Source organism: Caloenas nicobarica, chromosome 2 (assembly GCF_036013445.1).
Source record: "Caloenas nicobarica isolate bCalNic1 chromosome 2, bCalNic1.hap1, whole genome shotgun sequence".
In the NCBI taxonomy this organism is placed as follows: domain Eukaryota; kingdom Metazoa; phylum Chordata; class Aves; order Columbiformes; family Columbidae; genus Caloenas; species Caloenas nicobarica.
In genome coordinates this window covers 25,858,203-25,879,912 of record NC_088246.1, presented here as the reverse complement: position 1 = coordinate 25,879,912, position 21,710 = coordinate 25,858,203, and the positions used below count along the sequence as shown (strand labels likewise).

The 21,710-nt window shown below is 38.6% G+C and overlaps 1 protein-coding gene across 1 annotated transcript; it reads left to right on the top strand.

Moving 5' to 3' along the window:
- Positions 1–756: 756 nt before the first annotated feature.
- Positions 757–21,263, top strand: HEPACAM2 (HEPACAM family member 2). Its single transcript, XM_065629643.1, has 9 exons — positions 757–826; positions 6,411–6,761; positions 7,850–8,134; positions 14,082–14,378; positions 17,461–17,586; positions 17,673–17,697; positions 17,821–17,858; positions 19,157–19,230; positions 21,147–21,263. Exons 1-9 carry the CDS (start codon positions 757–759, stop codon positions 21,261–21,263), a joined length of 1,383 nt encoding a protein of 460 aa, XP_065485715.1.
- The last annotated feature ends 447 nt before the right edge of the window (positions 21,264–21,710 follow it).

The window sequence follows — 21,710 nt, the reverse complement described above, 5'->3', positions numbered from 1 at the left end:
TTGGACAAAATCCAAATCTTACATTAATATTAATTAAACCAATGTAAGTTAATGCAGAATAAACAGTAATGAGCAGCTAACTCCACAACTGTAGAAAGCTGTCCACTCTAGCCACAGGATTCATTGTTAGGAGATGCCTGGTAGATACTTCACATTACATGTTGTTTAGGAAAAGGAAATAAAATAATCACCAAGTTATGCTTATGTTAAGGAAAAAATAAAGAAAAACACAGAAAAGTTACAAGCTAGGAAAGTACTTGAAAAAAAATTAAGCAAGGCTCTTTAATAGCTGTTGAATATTTTTTATAATAGAAAAGGAGAAGCTGTCAAAGGAAAAGATCTGATAAAATCTTCTGAATATGACTTTGAAATAAGCAGAACCATGTAACAGCACTGTATTTTTAATGAAACTGTAACCGAAGAATGTTCATACCTAAATATCCTGTACATTGGGTGCTTTCACTTTTTAATTCAATGTACTTTGTATTCTGTGCCTCATTTGTTATATTCTGTGTCATGTTTGCTGTGACTGCCGGGGAAGGGTTACCATAAAGTCAGAGGCAATGAAGATGGGTGCTCATCTAACAGGTGCTCCACTCCCTTTGTTCTTTGTATACACATATTCAAATCACATAAGGCAGGGGACAGGACAGGGCCTGTTCACTCACTGCTGATTTCCCTGGCAAATAAACCAGCAGCTGCAGGTCCAAGCCCTGGCTTAGCACTGAGAAGAAGGTGGGATTTGCATGGGACAGGATGCTTTCATGGAGCCCTTTAGCCAACTTCTTTTGGGACTTACAGTGCAAAATATATTTTCTGCTTGTAGGTAAGAAACTATGAATTATATTTGATAGTCACTGTTGAAATGTGGGTTGGTTTTATACTCCTACATTTCAAGATATTTCTCTTCTATTGTCAGATGTTTTTATTTCAAGAAAGCAACCTAAAAGCTTTTAATCAGATAGTGTCGCCTTGTTTTATGAGTGGAGCTATAAACTTTTAGCAACTGACAAAAATTAGTGCTAATCAAAATCTGTATATAAAATGTGGGCATTGATGACCTATATATTGGCATATTACTATATACATTACGCATTCTTTTTAACAAGTAAGCCTGGACAGGTTCTCAACCAAAGTTTATACAGAAGCTGTTACACATTTCTTTTAAAATGCATTATGTTGAGACACTGCTGATGCATTATTTTTCAGTTCATTACAGTTAATAGGGAAAATTTGTAAGTAAAATTTAAAAGTACATGGTATTAAAACTAAATCAAGCTTTCAATCAACTGAAGAATGTCTTCCCATTAATAGTACATTTGTTTGGTATCTGGTTGCAGTTTTCGTAAGTATATATTTGTTACGCATGCAGTTGATAAAAAATAGAGGTTCTATGCACTTTGACAGGAATATCCTGTAATCAAATGTTAGATAAACTTACATTTCTACAAATTCTAGTAGTTCACTTTTTCTGTTTTTAATTGTTTTTGTAAATATCAACATAGGGAATATATGGTATTACAGAGGTAGTGCTTCCTCATTCATGTGTAAGGATAATTTTTCTTTTATCTGCTTTGTGAACTTCCTATATGGTCACCTAGTTTCCTTGATTTTGAGCTAAATACTTTGTCAAGAGTTTTGGCTTCATAACCATTGCAGTTTTATATGAAGTTTATTGGATTTCTTCTTTAAAAATGAAAACCCTGGTTGAGAAAAAACACAGTGAATATGCACTTTATCTACATTACAACTTTACTGGATGCTTTTTACGAAAATCCTACAAGAGATATTGGTGTGGTAGCAGAGTGCTTTGGAGTATGTGTTTGTTCCCCAGGAAGTCTCATTGTATACCCTTACTCAGATACACACATTTCTTACCATGGGAAGTGTGCATCTTATACTTTTTATCATGACAGGTGTCAGGTGCATTGGAGGCATGACACAAAGCCCATGGAAGACATTGACCTCAGAAACTAAAATGATGTCCAATAACAAAGTTCGATGGAACTTAGGCAAAAATCCCAAACTAGGGAAAAACATGCCTGAGTCTCCCGTGACATAAATGGAGGTGTAGGGATTGCAGATTCCATGGTCTGTTGTATCTGGTTTGTTTCAGAAAGGAACCTATTTGCAACACTCTTGTGAAAGGCAGTTGAGAATCCAAACTCACTTTGACAAGGAGATGTGCATGTTAAATTCAGAGAATGATAAAACCTCGCTAAGCAGGTTTCAGTTTATGCCATAAACTCGAAAATTATGTCATAGTTTTTTATTTAAACTAAAGCTGCAGCCCTTGTTTTATGTCAACAACGATTCTGTTGTGCTTGCTAATACTGGTGATAGCAAAGTGAGATGGAAGCAAAGCACAGATCACTGAGCTCCAAATGGAGGTCGTTTTGGTACAACCCTTACAGTCATTATACAAAAACTAGTTTTCAGAATTCTATTGTCTTGGAAAAATGTGCATTATATTTAGAAAGCTATAGAGATAGGCTCAAATTATATAGAATTTGTGCCCGATGACGATGAAGTAAGAATTTGCACATTGGCTTGATTTCACTGTTAACAATTCAAGGATTAGTTGTAACACTCTTCAGTTTTAATTAAAAAATCAAAATTAGTCTAACAGAATAGAACCATTGAAGCATTTAAGTTGGAAAAGACCCTTAAGTTCATAGAGTCCAACTCTTAACGTAACTGCCAAGTCCACCACTAAAACAAGTCCCTAAGTGCCACATGTACACCTCTTTTAAACACCTCCAGGAATGGTGACTAAACTACTTCCCTGGGCAGCCTGTTCCAATGCTTGATAATCCTTATGGTGAAGAAAAAGCCCTTTCGGTGAAGAATATTCCAGACTGCAAAAGGTTTGATCTCTGCTAAAGCCAGAAGTCTCCCAGCATTGCTCCTATAAGACCCTTGCCTTCAGCAGAGCACCATTATCTAACACCTTTGAGCCTCCTGCCTTGGCCTGGCCCTGCTGGCCACCGAGGAGCTCCTGAGTGCTGAGATGAGCACGATTTCATGCCACAAAATCACCCAGCAGACCCGGAGGGAGTAGCAAAAACTGCAGTCGCCCAAAGTCACTCCTGAACAGATTCCAGGGGAAAACAGGGTTTTGCCCTCACCACCTCTGATCTTTGCTAAAAGAATTTCCTGAACTGCAGATTCAAAATGTCTTTCCAAGCTATCACATGGAGCTGCTTTTCCCTGTGAATCAAGTGGAACAAAGTTGATGTATAGTTTCTATTCCCACATTTTTTAAACTGAGAAGAAATTAAGTTTTCCAGCCACAATTCTCTTAATCTTACTGTATGGTGGTACCTTCTGCACTGGTGGTCCCAGTTATCCTAATGCTCACTAGACCTGCTTGGTTTTTGCTAATCTTGTGCACAACCAGGTCTGTGAGAAATATTATTTGGTATACATATTTTATGATTTCACTGCAGCTGTTACTGGCTTCTTGTCCTGTAGCACAATTGCTTACTGACAGCTAAACAAACTCAAAAATTGAACAATGTCATGCCTAAAGAATGAGGAAGGATGTAGACAGATCTTTTAATTGATCATTTACAGATCTCCCAGTATTTGACAGATGTTCTTTACTTTATTCAAGGAAACTTAAAAATTAATTGGTATTTGAAGGGTTATGTGAAATACATTTCCAACATTAAATATTTTGTGAAGGATTTTACTGAGGAATTGTGCTCTTTTTTTCAAATGGACAACAGCAGTTTAAACCGGATCTGTATTTTAAGCTTCAGAGGGAGGAAATTCACCTCTGAGAAATGTTACGACAACCAGCAAAACTAATCTCCCATTAAGCAGAGCCTAGGGAGTTCCTAGGAGTTGTGCAGTGTTAGAAAACTGTTCAAGACGAACAGGCCACAAGTATTATGAAAAAGGGGTTGAGGAGGAGGCTCCAATTTGATGTGCTTCAGCCGTTTCAGGTTTTTTGTTCTCAAAAAAGCTAAACATGTACATTTCTCTGTCCTGCGTATGCTCCACTTAAGCCTCTTCATATTTTTTCTACACTCTTCCTCCTTTTTTGTCCCATTCTCCTCCTGTCTCAGCTGACCCCAACTGTCCTCTCCACCTCAGTGTCCATGCAACCTGAAATCCTCTGCCTGTGTCCTCTTTAGCCCCTGATAAGGTGGGTTTGCCAGGCTTGCTGTCAAATTATTTTCATGTCTTTATACACATCACCCCTCTGGTGTTCTGCCACGGTTCCCCTAGCTTTCCCTGCCGCACCTGCAGAAGCACTGCCAGATGTCTTCTCTAGTTGAGGATACCTTGCTCTGCTTTATGAAAAGTGAAGCCAGCCAGTTACTTTTTTGGGGTAGACTTTGTAGCTGGTTTTGTATTCACTATAAAACTCACTAGTTCCTGAATGGATAGAATATGACCAGAGAATCCTTAGCAATAGAGAGTTCTCTTGAAATACAGCTAGTATCTCACTGACGATTTTCACCTTCAGCGGCATGGACGAGATTGCTGGCAACCCACCAGCCGGTCACCTCCCACACCACCTCCGCTCTGCTACTTTTCATGCCCTTCTAGAGTACCTCTAACATTAATTACTGGCTCTACAGATTGCCATGACGCATCTCTTACCCTCACCCCCTTTTTGTGCCCCTATCCTGATCCCCAGCGACAGTTTTCTTTGCGATTAGCTCAAGTGGCAAATAGCTCTGCAGTGAAACTTGAAGATTCTAACCCAAAAGATATATACAGATACCATTTTGTGCTACTCAATTGATATTTTTATCTTTTCCTGCTATATAACCTAGGAAATGAGACACAAATGAAGCTTTAACAATTTATTTGTGTCATAAAGACAAATGCTATGAAGGTGGGAAATTTAAGAAACAAAGTTATCTCTGCCTTGTGTTAATCTTTAATAGCACAGTCACATATTTTTCACACACAGCTCCCTTTGTGACCCCTTTCTAGGTAGAGGGTATATATACTTCAACTGGAGAGTTACTTTTTTGTTACAGGTGTTGGGAAGTGTGTCAAGAATCATAGAATAATAGTATACCAGGTTGGAAGGGACCTCACGGATCATCTGGTCCAACAAAAGATGTTCCGTGGCAGGGACAGAACAGATGGTGCATGGTGGAAGCATTGCAGGCTGCCCTGGGCAGTGCACCCTCTCTCTGTTTCCAGTGTGCTCTTATGCAGTGGTAGACAGTTTACTTAAATCACGGGTTTTACATATCCTTACTAATAAGAGGTTGCTTTTTTCCTTGGGTTTTAGCTTAGCACTCACAAAGTGGTTTTTAGCAATACTGAGCACTCTAAGCTAAGCAATCAAACCTGCAACTGAAGTCAATAAGAGTTGCATCTTGAACATACTAAAATCTGTTTATGTGTATTTTGAAAAATCCAGCCCTTAATATTTCAAGTTGATCATCCGAAATGAGCGAGTATTTTTGCTGTTCATTTTCTCTGGGCTTAAATTCCTCATCTGTAAAGTTGTATCAATTGTAATGGTGCTATGAAACCAATTCATTAATGTCAGTGCTTTACACCATTGCTGTTCTTGTTTGTGCTGTGGAAAAGTTCACATGGAAATTGATCGTCCAATCCGAAGAGTAAAGTCTTTATAATGTTCTAGAAATCTATCTCAGGCCAACACAATGAAAAATGATTCAAAAATAATACATGGGAAAGCTGATGATTAACTAAGGAGTAGTCTTTTTGCACCCTAACGGAGGCAGGATTCTTGGAGAACACGATTAATCATGTGGCTGAAAATTTTGCTTTTGTGCACATCAACAGCAAACCTTATTTCTGTTCTTTCCTAAAACTGGAATGCTCGACTTTTGTCAAGTTTAGTAATGCTTCTTGAATTTAGTCTTACATGTATGATGCAGGCAGCAATAATAACTATATATAATTTTAAACAGACAAATTCACGGAAGTGCTGCTTGTTAGATTTTCTGTCAGTTTCTCAGCATAACTGGCAAAAGAAATTTGTCCCTAGCTAAACCTATGCAGAAAAAAAAATCCTAAAAATTGAGTTTGCAATCCAAGGCTGTTAGACAGTATAAGACATGGAAATTTGGAATATTTAAAAGGAAAAATATTTTAAACATTAAGGTAAATACACATTTTCTCATTTTTGTCAAACTTTCAACAGTAAATGATCCTCTGCCCAGAAATCGCAAAAGTCCTTCCTTTGGCTTTTCATATATTTTAAAGCTGGAGCTCTGTAGCTATATCCACTTTCACTGAGGTCAGTGAGTATTTGCCCCTTTCTTACTTGAAATATGAGTTATAACCATACAAAAAAGTGTAAGCTTTAACCTTGTGAGTTTTTTATCTGTGAGAATTTCTCATTTGAGTTTTCCTGGGTTTCCATGTGTGGTTCGTATTTATTTGTTTGTTCTTTCTTTTTTATACAGGTATTTGTTCTGCCTTAAAGTTGACAGTACCGTCTCATACCATCCATGGCATTGAGGGGCAACCACTCCATCTTACTGTTGACTACAATTTCAATGCTACAGCTTCTGAAATCCAGATAATTTGGCTTTTCGAGAGGCCCCAAAGTAATCCAAAATACTTGCTTGGCTCTGTAAATCAAACAGTAGTTCCAGACTTGGAATACCAGCACAAGTTTACCCTTATACCACCAAATGCATCTTTGATGATCAATCCATTGCACATCAGTGATGAGGGCAATTATATTGTAAAAATCAATGTCCGTGGAAATGGGACAATAGCTGCCAGTCAAAAGATTCAAGTAGCTGTTGATGGTAAGTTAATAAAATATAGAGTCTTCATTGTGTAAATAAAATTGCAATGGTTTTGAAGTACTGGTTCTTAGTATCCAATTACAATAGTGCATAATTTAATGCAACCATACATGAATAAATACCAACAATTAAGTTGTATTGTTTTCTGCTGCTGCAGGAGGGAATGCTAAAATATGTCATCTTTAAACAAAATGAATATATTTACTAATGTTTCTGCATCATAAGTAAAAAATCGGAGAGGTATAGTAACCAATAATTATATGAAATTAGACAAACTTCTAAAAGATAATGTTTCATAAGGCTCTGCTGTGCTATCATTCTTTCAGATAGTCTTTTCCATGCACAACTTTGCCTTTACCTTCTGTAATTATTGAAGAGGAGTCACTGATTTTGCCAGTGATCATGTCTGTAAAAGAAGCCCAGATCTGCAGTCCTGAAATACTGAAGTTCCCTCTTTGTACTCTGCTCCTTGTAGTGGGGATAGGAAAAAAAAAATTGAAATAGAAAGAATGATCTGAAAGAATGATCTAACAGAGTGATAAAAGGCTACTATAATTTCTAGATTATACAGAGGAAGCCTGGTAACTGTTGGGCTGGGAATAATGAAATGAATAACATCCTGATGTGACAAAGTTGTAGCTGCCATTTAAGTCCCGTACCCATCCCCGTTTGCAGCCATCCTCACGACCGGATTGGCAGTGTGTTTCAGCGGTGCCCAGTGCCAGCCAAGCTGAGGCAACCACACGCTGTGGGCAATGTTGTGCTTTGCAGTCTCGTCGATTCGATGGCCGCAGGGATCTGCTTGTGAGGCAGGAGCTGGAGCCCATGATGAACCTGACTAAAGCCTTTGTCCTATTACCAGTAATATAAACAGTCTAGTTTCATTTAAGTACTAGAACAATTCTTACAGTCACCAGCTGAGAATATGGCATTATTTTTCAACCTTTAACCACATTTAATAGATAAAATTTGAAATCTGAGTACTTTCCATAGAGGATGATGACTGCTATTTGTTTCATCTTGACAATGAAGACTGTAATATACTGGCTCATCACTTTTACAACTCTTCATATCTCTTTATTTTACAGTTCCTGTCACAAAGCCAACTGTACATACTGAACCATCTTCAGGGGTAGTGGAGTATGTAGGGAATATTACCCTAAAATGTACTGTGGGTAAAGGTACAAGGCTAGTTTACCAATGGATGAAAAATGGGAAGCCTCTCCATGCCAGCCCTAATTACACCTTTTCATCAAACAATGCCACACTTCTAATGGTTCCTGTTGTAAAAGAAGACATTGGGAATTACAGCTGTCTGGTGTCTAACCCTGTCAGTGCAATGGAAAGTGAGATAATTGCACCAACCATATATTGTGAGTATATTAAATATTCATAATTACCTTTGTATAAATGATCTGGTTGGAAAGAGTGCCCCTAACTATGGAAACAGGCAGAAAGCAGTTGAGTCAACATTATATGTGAGCTTGCATTCAAAACGAGCTGGTTTGTAACAGCTTTAGCTTACGACAGTTTAAGAAAACGTTACTTAGTGTTATGTAGTTGTGAAGATAAGTCTGAACAGCAGAATTAAAATAGGAACTTCAAGAATTGCACAGTACAGACATCTTCAGATCTGGAGGAAACAGAACTGAAAGGAAAAAAAAATCAGATGAGTATACATGAAAATATTGCTAAAAATCAAGACAGCAAACACTATGAAAAAGCTAAGTACAGAAAGTACCAGGCTGAAGGACTGGTAGTAGTGGTTTTCCTCAAGATCATTTCGAGTCCAGTCCTGTTTAATAATTTAATTAACAACATCAGCTTAAAGACTGGGAGTATCTCAATGAATTTCACCTGTGACATTAAACTAAGAGGACTGAAAGACTTTGACAGACTAATAGAACTGGTATGAAATTCGCTAGTAAAATGGAAATGGAATGCACTTTTAGAGAATAAAAAACATGAACTTCTGCTGATAAGATGGAGACTGGGTGGGAAATAACGTAAGTAAAGTATTTCCAACAAGGAAGTAAGAGGAATATAATACTAATGGCACACAGAAAATGAGACCACACGTAGAATACCATATGCTGTTCCTGCACATATCAGACCAATGATCTCAAAATGGAAGAAAAAGAACAGAAAAGAGTGGAGAAGAGACCTGAGTCTGATTTAGCAAAATCAGAGCTGCAAGAAGTGTTTGCTTTCCACATCAAGTGGGAAACATGAGGGAGCAAGAAGAGTTGCGTAAAGACCAACACTGGCAGAAGATCAGACCATAAGCTAGCCAGATATTTTGACTGGAAACAACAGCAGAGAGGAACAACCAGTGAATTAGTTGAGTTCATGAACTAAAGGAGTTGGAGGTAACAGAAGATTGGTTTAATCAACATTCAACAACTCTACTTTAAATCTTAGGGCACTCTCATTTTGTTCCTTTTTCCTCCTGTAATATCAACTCTCAGTGCCTCTGAGATCTGCAAGTAGTACATACTACCTGTGTGGCCTTGCCAGGCTCTAACCCTCACGTCTCTGGGGGCTGAAGTGCCCTTTTCAGACGAGAGCTGAAATCAGACAGGTCAGGGTCTACTTCGCCACCAGCCCTGTTCAGATATGACCAGTTTACCCAGTGGCACAGTGTGGGTGGCACAGTGCAAGGTGTGGAACTGGATTTCTGTCCAGCCAAGGGCTGGTGCTCGCTCCTGCTTTTGCCAGGCTCTGGCAGCTTGCAGACAGCCCGTGCCCTAGGCTTGTCCTGACTGCACTACTAGCATATGCAGCAGCTACACCTCTTACTACATCATATTTTCCTCTTCCTCCTTTCATCTCTGATTATCCTGTCTGCTACTTATTTATTTTTAATTATAGTTTGGAAGAATCAGATGAGGGGGTGTCTTGCATCTAAGACACCCCCCTGATACTGTCTAAATTAGCAAAGACTAACGAGGACATTCTTAGATGAGAGCTGGTCCCTTAGGTGCTGCTTATAAAATTGACAGCAATGCAGGCATGAAGGAGCTGCTGCAAAAAGTTCTATACAGGGCAGATGAGACTTAAGCTTCCATTCATATTAGACAGAGGAATCATGATAAAATGCTCTACAAGAAAATAACTTGCACTGATGGAGTTTTACCTTATCCCTACCATAATTAAAAAAATAAATTATTTCCTCGAGGTAGCACAGTTTTAAATGCCTGCTTTTGTACTGTCACAATCACAGCTCACTTAAGTGCTTGAAGTGCTAAGAACGGGAGCTGTGTGTGTATGAATGCCCTGCCTCTACTGCTTTTCTCACTTTCATGAGCTATGAGTGGGCTTTTAACACTTCTCCCTTCAAAGAATACCTACAAAAAGCTTGGGGACACTGCATACACCACAATCTGACAGCCGCATTACAATTCAATAAGATCAGGTCAGGCTAGAAAAATATCTGGCACTGTTGCTACCTGTTGGACTGTTCTGTTGGTTTGTGGCACAGCCCCTTCGGCATTGGCATTTCTGACCCATTGCACACAGAATTGGCTCCAGAGCATTTCTGACTCTGATGGGTGGCTGAGACACTTGAACTGTCAAGGTGTGTGTCCTTTAGTCTCAGTTCTGGTACTGCTTCCTCCCTTCTCCTTCATTCAGCTACATGTATTTTCCAGCAAATTTGAAAAATCTTTCCAAGTTCTGAACTGAAAACCTGGGTTTGACCCGTTATTTAGCAGAACTTTAAAATCTCAGTTACTTCAGTGTCCACGTTTCTGGAACCTTTTGCTGTTTGATTTTGACGTACAGCTCAAAAGACCTGTATGGCAACAAATTTGAGATTCAATTTTTCTCCACATGCGGAAATACTGTTGTAAGTATTTGCATTTTCAGAATGTATTTTTTATTTCATGAGAACTGAGATTTTGCTTTGCACATAATTTAAAATCTGAAAAGAAATATTAAGAGCAAACAACGCAATGATGAAGGGCCACAACACTTACGCTACTATTCGTATCCAAGTTAGTGATGGGAGTTGGGGTTTTCCTTCCTCAGCTACACTAAGTCACATATTTTGGTCCAGCCTCTGCCTGCAGAGGTAGTTTGTCTCCCAGCTCCCACTTGTCAATACCAATCTAGAACAGGGCCCGGGATCTCTATGTGCCATATGTCATTGCTGCGGGGGAGTTACTGGGGGCGATAAAAAAGAAAGTCACTCACAGTAAATACCTGCCATCTGCTTGGAAACTGCAATGGTCTCGTGGTGATAGGAGTGGTTGGAAATATTCCCACAGAGAAATAAATTGTTACTCAGAACAGGTGATTTATTATTTTACAAGTCATTTAGTTAACTGGCTTTACTGAGACAAGAGGCAGATTTCGGTTGAGAACAATACTGGAAAGGAGAAGCATAGCTGAGGGACCCATGAAGGCTGTCACCGTGTTTTTTCACTGAGAATCAAAAGTGGTTTCTTCTTCATTTCTCATTAATATTATTCTGTTTCTCCATTAGCTATGATGATAATGCACCCCAGAACATGCCTATTGCAGTAGTGTGACCCAGAAGCAATTTATTTCAAGACTGGAAGAAGCTGCTGTCACAGAGGCTGCAGCAGAAACTGCTGTACTGTGCTGATGGAGTTGAATTTAATAGACCAAGTGGGATTTTCTCCCTTGGGACCTCCCAAAGCTATAATGTATTTCGTCCTAGAGAGGAAAAAGTTAATTACCTGCTTTTCTGAATCATCCTGTAAGCCGTGCATATCCCTGTGTGTGTACCCAGTGTTTAGGGATCTCGGTGATGCACACAATGCCCAGGAGAGGCAAAAGGCTGATCCAGGTGAAGCAGAAGAGTTACCTGACGCTTGTGTTGACTTCATCGAGAAATGCCACTTCTCAGACCTTGCGAATATTTGACTATTATTTCTTAAGAAAAGCTTTTTTTTTTTTTCCCCAAACATACTTCCCCATTCAGTGTGTGTCAGTGTTTTTATAACGTGCGGGGTTTTTTTATTCGCGGTTTCCATACAAGAGTGTAGTTATGTTGTTAGTGTTATCTGTCTATGCCGCACTGTTATGATACTGATAGAAAAAGCAGAACTCAATTCTGATTCTTTTGCAGACTGTGGCAAATCTCCCACTAGAGTGAGGGGGCACAGAGACCAGTCAGCTGTTCTTACCATTAATCTCTGTTGCCATGTATCAAAGTTTATATTATCAGTGAAAATAAAAGCTAATTATTCTAAGAAAGAAGAACTGGGTAAGAGGAACCACGGAATTGCTCTATAAAGTAAAAAAGTGTGTTCCTGCCTATAAATGGTGTGTGAGGGGGTTTACTTTCATTTCTGAAAAAGTCAAGTTCGGTACATCCCTCTCCTTTCCCATCTGAAAAAAAAGGAAGTAAACACATACAACAGGCGACGCCCTGTGAGACGCTGGTGTTCTGGGAGGGCTCCCGGACCACAGAAATGTGCAGCCCAAGTGAGGTCAGCCAGGCCAAAGCGGTGGTGATAAGCCTGTAGTTCCCAGAAATGCTCCTCACAAGGTCAGCTGGCTCTTGGGTGCAGTAAAGCAACAGACTCGGGAACTGCAGAGCCTGTGAAGAAGCAGCTCAACATCTACAGTTAAAAAAAAAAGCCTCGATTCTTCACAGTGGCCCCTGCCATGTAAATGGGAGCAGCACTAATTCATGCTGAAGTGAAACTGTGTTGCATTTCCCAAGTAAATATTGTGTGTGATGTTGGGCCTTCCTTAAAATGAGGCTGCAAAAATCTTATTGCTAAGAAGTAGAGAAAATAACGAGTTTGACAAGTTTGCATTGTGAAATATGGACATTCGGTTAAAAGCTGACTAAACTGAGGTCATGGTGTGATAGTCTACATTCTCTCATCTGAGCCTTCACAAATAGAGAAGAAAAAACCCGGAGGCACAAACAAAATGGCCTGTTTCATGCTGCATGCTGTTTGCCTGTGTGTTCTTGAAGAATAAATTAGCCTCATAAAAAAGGCAGACAATAAATAGAAGTGTGCCTGTTAGAGGAAGGTCTAACGTCAGCCTGAACTTCCTGATGAGAACTAGAGCCCGAGTGTGCCAGTGTGCCACTGCACGCAGCAGGGAATTGCACATCCAAACCGAGCTACATCATCTTAATGCTTTCAGACGACCACAAGAAGGTGGAAATATTACGTGATTGCACTGTCTACAATGGGCATAATATTGACTTATCTTTCTTTTTGATAATGCCATTCCATGTGAGGCACTTGTAAGCAGCTTTACTGAGCTTTGGGGATCCTACCAAAAAGATGTGTCCTGCTCATTCTGCATATTTTCTTCTTTTGGCTTCTGTCAATATTAGGTCTCTCCATTTTTTATTATGCATGTAAGCCCTTAGAGAATTAGCAACATTAAAATGATTAGTGCTTTTGACTGGAAAAAGTAATTTAATAGGGCATATTTTGATTATTATAATCCCTACATTAATTTCTATACTTAGATCCCTGTAAAAATGGATTTTAACATGTGAAGATATAAAAACCCCATGATCTGAAATGATCTATTAAAAATAGCATGGGAAATATTCTTATAATATTTAAATATGTTGGTTTGCTTCTCAATTTCCTATGGAGATTACCCTAAAAATACTTAGCTGCTCACTTTTCTGAGTAACGAACACATGACTATTGGATAATATATGCCTCTTATAATCATATTCAGAAACACCGCTTTCTTTCAGCCCAAGGGATTATAAAGAAACATAAATGTTGAAATAGTAGTAGCCTATAAAGTGGAGGGAAGGTTAAAGTTTATTTTAGCAGTCATTTATGGAAAATGTTTTCTGAAGTTATCTAAGGCACACCCCTCTCTTTATTATACCTGTAGGATAGTTCCCCAAATAACTATTATACTGCAAATATTACAGTGAATGTTTGTATATTTCAAGGGTAATTTGTTTACTTTTAAATGTGCAGAGAAATTACTTATGCCAGTAAGTTTGGCACTTAAGTAGAAAGGGTCAAATATGCTCCTGAAGAAGACTTTACTTCACAGCTTTTCCAACTGTTTTCCGTTTTTGTTCTTTTTCTCATCCTGAGCAATGCACAGACCTGCACTTTTTCCCCTAAGCAGTGATTAGATCAGTATTAAGTGGGTATAGTGTGAGATAAATCTAGTACGATCAAGTTATGGAACTGAAAGCCTTTTAATTGAAATTATTGAATCCAATGCCAACCATTCAAAAGGCTAGTCTAAATTAAAAATTCTAAGTTTAGCTTCTATTTAAAGTTTAATCATGTACTTCGATTTTAATTTTTCCACTGTGGTGTCTTTTTTTTTTTCTTTTCAATGCAGATGGACCTTATGGACTTAGAGTTAAATCAGATAAAGGTCTAAATGTAGGGGCGGTGTTTACAGTTGACATGGGGGAAGTTATACTCTTTGACTGCTCAGCAGATTCAAATCCACCAAATACTTATTCATGGATTCAAAGCGCTGACAATACCACTCAGGTAATCAAATACGGACCCCATCTGGAAGTTGTACCTGATAAAGTGGCCCAGAAGACAATAGATTACATGTGCCGCGCTTTCAATAACGTGACTGGAAAACGAGACGAAACTCACTTCACAGTCATTGTTACTTCTGTAGGTAAGAACATTTATTCATTGCTGTAACTCTAACATGTGAGCAGAGTGTCAACCCTAGAAAAAGGAAATAGTTCTTAGAGAGAGAATATATATCAGAAGTGAGGTCTCGCTGACAATGCAGTAAAGGGATTTTTGCCATTCAGTGGGATCTGGGTTTTACTCACCATGTGATGCAGCCTGGGACAAGACACACTAAGATGCTGAAGTTTTGTAGGAGTTTTACACTAAAATATATTTGACCATTTGAAACTTCATCCCTTGAGTAGAGAAACTTCCTATGTAGGCAAACCCCATCATGACCAAGTAACCTGGCGCAGTTATATGTGTTTTACTGTGTTTCTTACTTTTTGCCTTTAAAACTGATAAAGATGGATGGAGAGAATGATGCAGAAATCTGCTGAATGCCAAGATAGACCTTTCCTCCCAAGGGCAGATTTTGTCCAAGGCTCACTGTCCCACAGCTTTCAGGAGCAGTGAGCCCTGGGGCCGCCAGGTGACCTAGTACGTGGGACAGTTTCAAGCATACATTACTGACTAAAATAACCAGGCACAGACTCAAAGCAATGAAGGTCTTTAATATTTTTCCATGTGGGTAGGTATTGTAAGAACCTTAGTTTACTGGACTACATAATAATAATGTAAGATGTGATGATAGATGGTTTTATCAGAACCTGTTCACAAAATATATTTCACTGTCATATTTGTGAATCTATGGATTGACTGCTAGGTTCTGCTGAATGCACACCTTTATTTCTCACTACCTTATAACCTCAATTCCTGTATCAGATTGCATTAAACAACAACAAAGCAGTTTTTCAGAAAATCTTCAGAAGCATACAGCAAAGAACAAGATATTGAGGAAGTCTTATATCTCTTATTAATACAGATCGATACAAGTGTTTTGAGATAAGGAATGTATGCTATAATGTTCAACAAGATAGAATGGCCTTTTAGAAAATCTAACAAAGCAATTCCACTTGTGCAGTACAAAGAGCTCAGCCATTTGTTAGTCAGATAAACAAGGAGAGCAGATGTATATCTCTCAGGCTGACTTATGGATTCATCACAAATCCATGGCTTCGAGCTGGAATGAAGATGGATTGTAATTTTAAATGGAGAATACTGCACTTTATAAACATTGTGGTTACTGGTGAAAGAAAATACAATCAGAGCTATGAGTCAGTAGAAATAAACATGACATTTCTCCAGGAAGTTCATATAAGATATGATATATATGTGAATATTCATCAGTAGGTGTTAAGAACTTCAGCTGAGATTTCCTTTCAAAGGCCAAAAAGAAGAGAAAACTCCACAGCTTTATGTGTAGTCACACTTAAAAACATACATGTCCTAACTACAGATATTTTGCCTAAAATAAAGCTTTGTAAAACATTTTATCCTGTGTATTTAAAAAATTTAAAATATCCATTTCCCCCTCTGTAGCCATTTTCTTCTTGATGAGTATTCATTTAGATAGCACTAATTCCAGATGTCAAGCCAACACTTTGCGATGCAGCACTGACTGTCAGACATATGAATTCGCACATGAGGCTAAAGCTCTGAGATCCTGCTCAGGCTAAATTCTGGTTGCAACAGATTAAACATACTAAGCAACGACTATTAATATTATCCCATGTCCCTTCTCCCTGTCCCCATAGTCCTAGATATGGAGCCTGGACTGTGCCTTTCAAAATACTAAAACCCCATTTTCAGCAGCGACAGGAACTGTGATGTTTCAGAAGACCTTACATGACTTACGCACCTGAGGGACTGAAACTTACCTGTATGGTGCTATAAACAGCTACTTAATTAATACTAAAAATCATCAAGAAAACCATTGTATCATAAGTTATAATTATATCAATAATTGCACTAAGCTGCTACCCAGTTTTAGCCAAGACTAGTTAGATTTTAAAATAAGAGGATGTATCTCATTATGTACACAAATCATTGCTCAGTTCATTGCTCGAGTTGACTCGAGTCAACGAGTATGTTAAACGCACACAGAGCATATCTTTGTTTTCCGCACTGATATGCCCATGTAAAATAGATTTAGTGAGTCGAAATTTGAAATTATTGCTTTTAAAGAACACTTTTAAGGACTCAGCTGATTCTGCAGCATTTGGGTTTGTGTTGTGTTTTTTTTGTTTGGTTGTTTTTTTTCCAAGGAAAGCAGTACATTGAAGGAGTATGAAAGAACTTTTGTGAAACAGCAGTGATTTATTTTCCCATATCTTTGGGATGCATCTCATTCAAAATTCATATATTCGGGATGCATCTGGTTTGAAATCCACGTATTTAATCTTTGTGACAACCACTGCACATGCAACCAGCACAATGCCAGTGAATTATATGGAGGTGTAAGTAGATGTAAGAAATGCCAGCTCTCTGCACAGGAATTCATCAAAGTACTGGAAGTACATCCAGCTAAATAATACACACTTGAATTGTATCAATAAAGTTGGCACTGACAAATATGAAGCATTAATTTACCTGCATGGGTTGTGACATGGCCTTTAATTACATGAATTCTGCATGATTCAGAGCAAAAGGAGGAAACTAAGGGTGCACAAGCAACTATGTCTGGCATTCCCTAACTTTAACATCCTTGTCTTTGCAAATTCTACACCAACGTTTTCCATGTGCTTTTGCGTATGTGATTATATACATATTGTGTTTGTGTTGTATCAGTAAATCCTGGTGGAAAACTGCTGCTAATGCACATCTCAGCAAAAGACCCAAGCAAAGGAAAGAAATACTTTGGATATATTTAGACATTAATACAAACAAACATAATTTATTGGCTTTTGATAAACAATCAGACTGTCAGTGATCTGAAAAATTCAGAAAAAATACAATAGTTCATTTATTCCCTCCTACTGTACAGCTCCTGCAGCTAGGACGGTTTCCCTCCCATCTAGCACAAACTGCTCACCTAATTGTCACCTAGTTTCTTAGTAATTTGGTGTCTCTACACCTAAAATTAGAATATTCATCTACTTCTTTGTGATGCTCTGATTTATGGATTATGTTTATTGTAGAGAACAAGAGAATAAATACAGTACTCATCTTCTTTGTCACAGGATTGGAAAAGCTGGCCCAGGAAGGAAAATCTTTGTCATCTCTTGCAGTAATAACAGGAATTTCAATATTTTTGATCCTAGCTATGACTTTTTTGTTCATATGGAAAAGATATCAGCCACATAAAGGTATGTAAAAGTTAAGCATGCTCCAGCTCTTCTGTTGGAGTATCAGAGCAAAAAGAATTATTTTTCTTTTTTTTTCTTCTTTTCAGTGATACAACGGAAGCTGCAGAGCAGGTACAAAAATAAATCATTTTCAGGTCTTGAAGTCCTTTCCATCAAGAGAATTACATTCTATCGTATTAAGTTTCTTTCCTTGGCTTATAACATCAAACTGAAAAACATCTTTATGTTTCCTAGGCCAGAAGCTGATTACAGAAAGGCACAGACATTTTCAGGTAATGCTAATAAAACAAATATGAACAGAAAGTCAAAATCCATTCCTCAAAAAAATTAGCATCTCCACATACAAAAAGAAAGAAGGAAAGGAAGGGAAATGTGGTTTTAAATTTGAGTTGCACACCTACCTCTGTGTTAGCTTACTTAAGATAAAACCAAAATGACAACAGGTCAGTGTGGCTTTAGCTCATGCGTGGAGTTCACAGCAGTATGTACCCTGTTGTCTTGAATTCTAGCTGTTAATCACCTGTATTCTGCTGTGCTCACCAATGTGAAATAAATTAGTGTTATGGGATAGCAATGAGAGGTGATATGCCATAGGAGGATCGCACTTCTAAATGTTCATGGCACCAATCAATGCCAAAATCATGAGATGCTAACATGACATTACAGTATATATATTCTAGCCTCTACCACACTCTGTGCTACCTTTCTTCATGTCATGAGGACCTAGTGTATTTTTGTTGCTGACTCTTATCCCTCGACAACCCTTCCCATATTGTCCTGAGCAGGAGAGACTGGAGACCAGCTATCCTTTGGAAGGGTAGCTCTTTTTTTCCCATCTATTTCTGCCAAAGCATCAGAGCAGGCCGTAAGCTGTGACATGCGAGAGGGCAGGGAAGGTAAGAAAAAGTCACTTGAGCACAGAGGGTCCTTCACCCAGGCGAGTGGTGCTGGAGGAGAGAATCTCAGCACTGCTTTTAGTGCTGCAGTCTTTGCTATGGAGTGATGCCCAATAGACAATCAAGAGTCTCAGACCTCCTGGACAGTGGAAGGGTAGAGAGAGAGACTCCCACCCTAACTACAATTTGTATCTGAAGTCCTAGATATAATTCGTCAACTGGTTTAATAATGCAGCACCTATTAGTGTTGTGTTCCATTATTTTATTCTCAGCATCATAAAAGATTCAGGTGGTGCTGCCTCACTACAGTGTAGATGTGCTCAGCTTACGGACTGGATCTCTTTTCTATGGGAAATGGAAGTAAATCAGTCTGTTTAGCCTTTTAGCTAAGAGAGCCCCAATTATTCTACCAAAACCATTGCTGAGGTTAGCAAGAGACTCCTCATTTGCTCCAAGGTGCTGGAGGCAGCCAAGCCCTGGGTGCATGGCTGTGCAGCTGCCCTGCTGCGCTCCAAGCCAGCTTGGGAGCTGGGCAGGGAAGTGGTTTACAGCAGATCAAACAACCGATATTCTGACGTTTTAAAAATTAGGCAAAATTGCTTTGCCAGTCATTATTTTCCACGTTCATATTACATCTCGATACCTTTTTTCATGTTTGTTTGTTCTAACTTTAGGACATCAAAGTGCTTTGGATGATTTCGAGATATATGAATTTGTCGCTATTCCTGATCTTGCCAGTGGTTCTAGGGTATGTGACTTTACGTCATAAACGCATGGTTTCTTTTCTATTTCTCAAGGTGTGCTAAATATCTGTACCAGAATCCTTCTGTCAGTTTGCTTCTGTTGCTTTTTACAGATGTTTACATGTCACCATATTCATGGCTATTGTTTACCCAGTACTTGCTCTTTCTTTGCTGTGTTACTAGTTCAGTACTTGTACCAACATGGTGCAGTAAGGAGCAAACCAAGCTCTAAAGACAAAAATCTCAGTTCAGCTGCCCTGTATTAAAAGAATATTAATAGGGTTGGGTAGATGGGTAGCACTCGACCACTTGCATCACACGAACAAATTAAGTATTTTGGTGTCATTTTGTCCCTTGGCCCTAATATTGCTGCTCGTGCAACGTACAACTTTTAAAATACAGAAAAACCTCAGGCAGTATTTAAAGTTTTCATTGTAAAAATATGCAAACTAAATCTCAGCTATATTTCACAAGAATTATTTGGTTAGCTTCATGTATAGTGGGGTAGAACTTAAGCACAGGGATTTTGCTAGCAGAAGAAATCCTACTACATATGCTACTTCTCTGCATTGAGGCTTTGCTATCATTACTGTATAGCAGCTGGAGATCATTCTGATGTGGTGTGAAAGCACAAAAAAAAAGAGAAATAGGACCACAAAATTTAGGGACAATGGACTGAAACTGGGAGGAAGGAGAAGCAGCACTTCCTCTTTGCTAGGGAAAGTTTCTGGGAATATAATCTACCTTTGAGGAGCATCAATATGGTCAGGTAAGGGAGAGCTCTTAAGACGTGATCACAACAGTCACACCTATTGTTACTATGATTAGTTCTCATAATACATGATGTATTAGAAAAAAACCCAGTCATATATTAAAAAATCCTTTTCTCTGCTGGGGTTAGATGATTGAAATAAACATTTCTAGTTCTAGAGGGCTCTCGTAAAGGTTAGTGGAAAGGATAGACTCTTAAAGCAGCAGAGATAAAAGGCTTTTAGAAAACAGAGGAGCTGAACTGTATCTGTGGAAGTTAATGACCATAGGAGGCTTATTAAATATGGAGATTGGGCCCTAAATCGTCACAGTCTTAGGCACACTGCACTATCCCTTAGGCTGATCATATCACCAAATCACATTCTTGCAGAGCTGGGGCCTCAGTAGGTCAGAAGGGAGAGAGAGGTGACAAGGACACGAGGATGGATATACAAGCAATGAAATCAATTCTAATTTCCAGTACAATTTGAAGAAAAGGGAGAAACTCCACTGGTTTATATTCAGTTACTGAGTTTTATAGAATTGCAGATAAAGTCAGCATTTGATCCACTGATTCATTTTAGTTAGTTAGCAAAAAAAGGGAAAAATAAGAAACTGGAGATAATTAAGAACTTGCAGTTGGGTATAGGCAGAAAGACTGAGAAACCCTTATAGATGGGGAGTGTAGGTGCTGGGTTGACAAAAGAGCTGATTTGTATACTTAACATACTGAAAAATTTAGTTATTACTTCATTTATGGAAATTCATTGCAGTTCCCTCTCTTTCCTGTGCTGGGAGGAATTTTAAGCTGAACCCTTTCCCTGAATATTTTCTCCTTTTTAAATATCTATATCCTGCTTCTCTCTTTACTAAATTTTCCTTCCTTCACTTGTAGTACACTCATATAAAACACTTGCTATATTAAATGCAAGTGCTGCATCCTAAATCTTCTAAGATCTTCACTGAATTTAAAGCTATTACTTGCGTTACTATAAATGTGATGACAACTTACTCAAAATGAAATGTGAACTAATGGAGATGAACTGTTAAATCCACACACAAACCATTTTTAGGGAAAAGTTAAAAAATGAGAGATTACATTATCAGTTTAATTTCTGTTGAAACTTTTCCCACTTGCACTCACAGTAGGAATACTCTTTGCTACTTTTAGGTTTCAAGTCAATCTGTTCCTGGCTCTGACTTTGTCCCAGGCCAGGACATGCTTAGTACGGTTTATGAAGTTATTCAGCATATTCCTGAGCAGCCGCAACAAGACCATCAACAGTAAGTTAAAGCCTTTGCAGGCTCATGTTGTAGCTCAAAGACAAATAATTTTGCTTCCAGAAAAACTTACATTTTGGTAGCTGGTGTTTGATTCCAGCAAGAGGGGTAAGGAAGGAAAACAGGTATAAGCTACATCAGTTCCTCCACCGTTTCCTATCCTCACTTTTCCTCAAGGTGCCAGTCTGTTGTCTCATCATGCCAGTCTTGTCTAAGTGTGAAAACCAGAAGTTAAGATCTTCAAATACTATTTCAAATGAAAACTCCCAGATGTTTTAAGAGGGTCACTGTAGTTTCACAGCACTGAGACATCAACATTTCCCACTGAGCAGGTTAAATCTTCAATCAAAGCAGTTTAATTGGCAGCACAGCTTCCAGGCTGCCAGCCGTGTGTCAAGTAGAGTTAGGGGTTGGTTTGTTGGATTTTTTTTTCCAATGTTGAAACTGGTCAGCT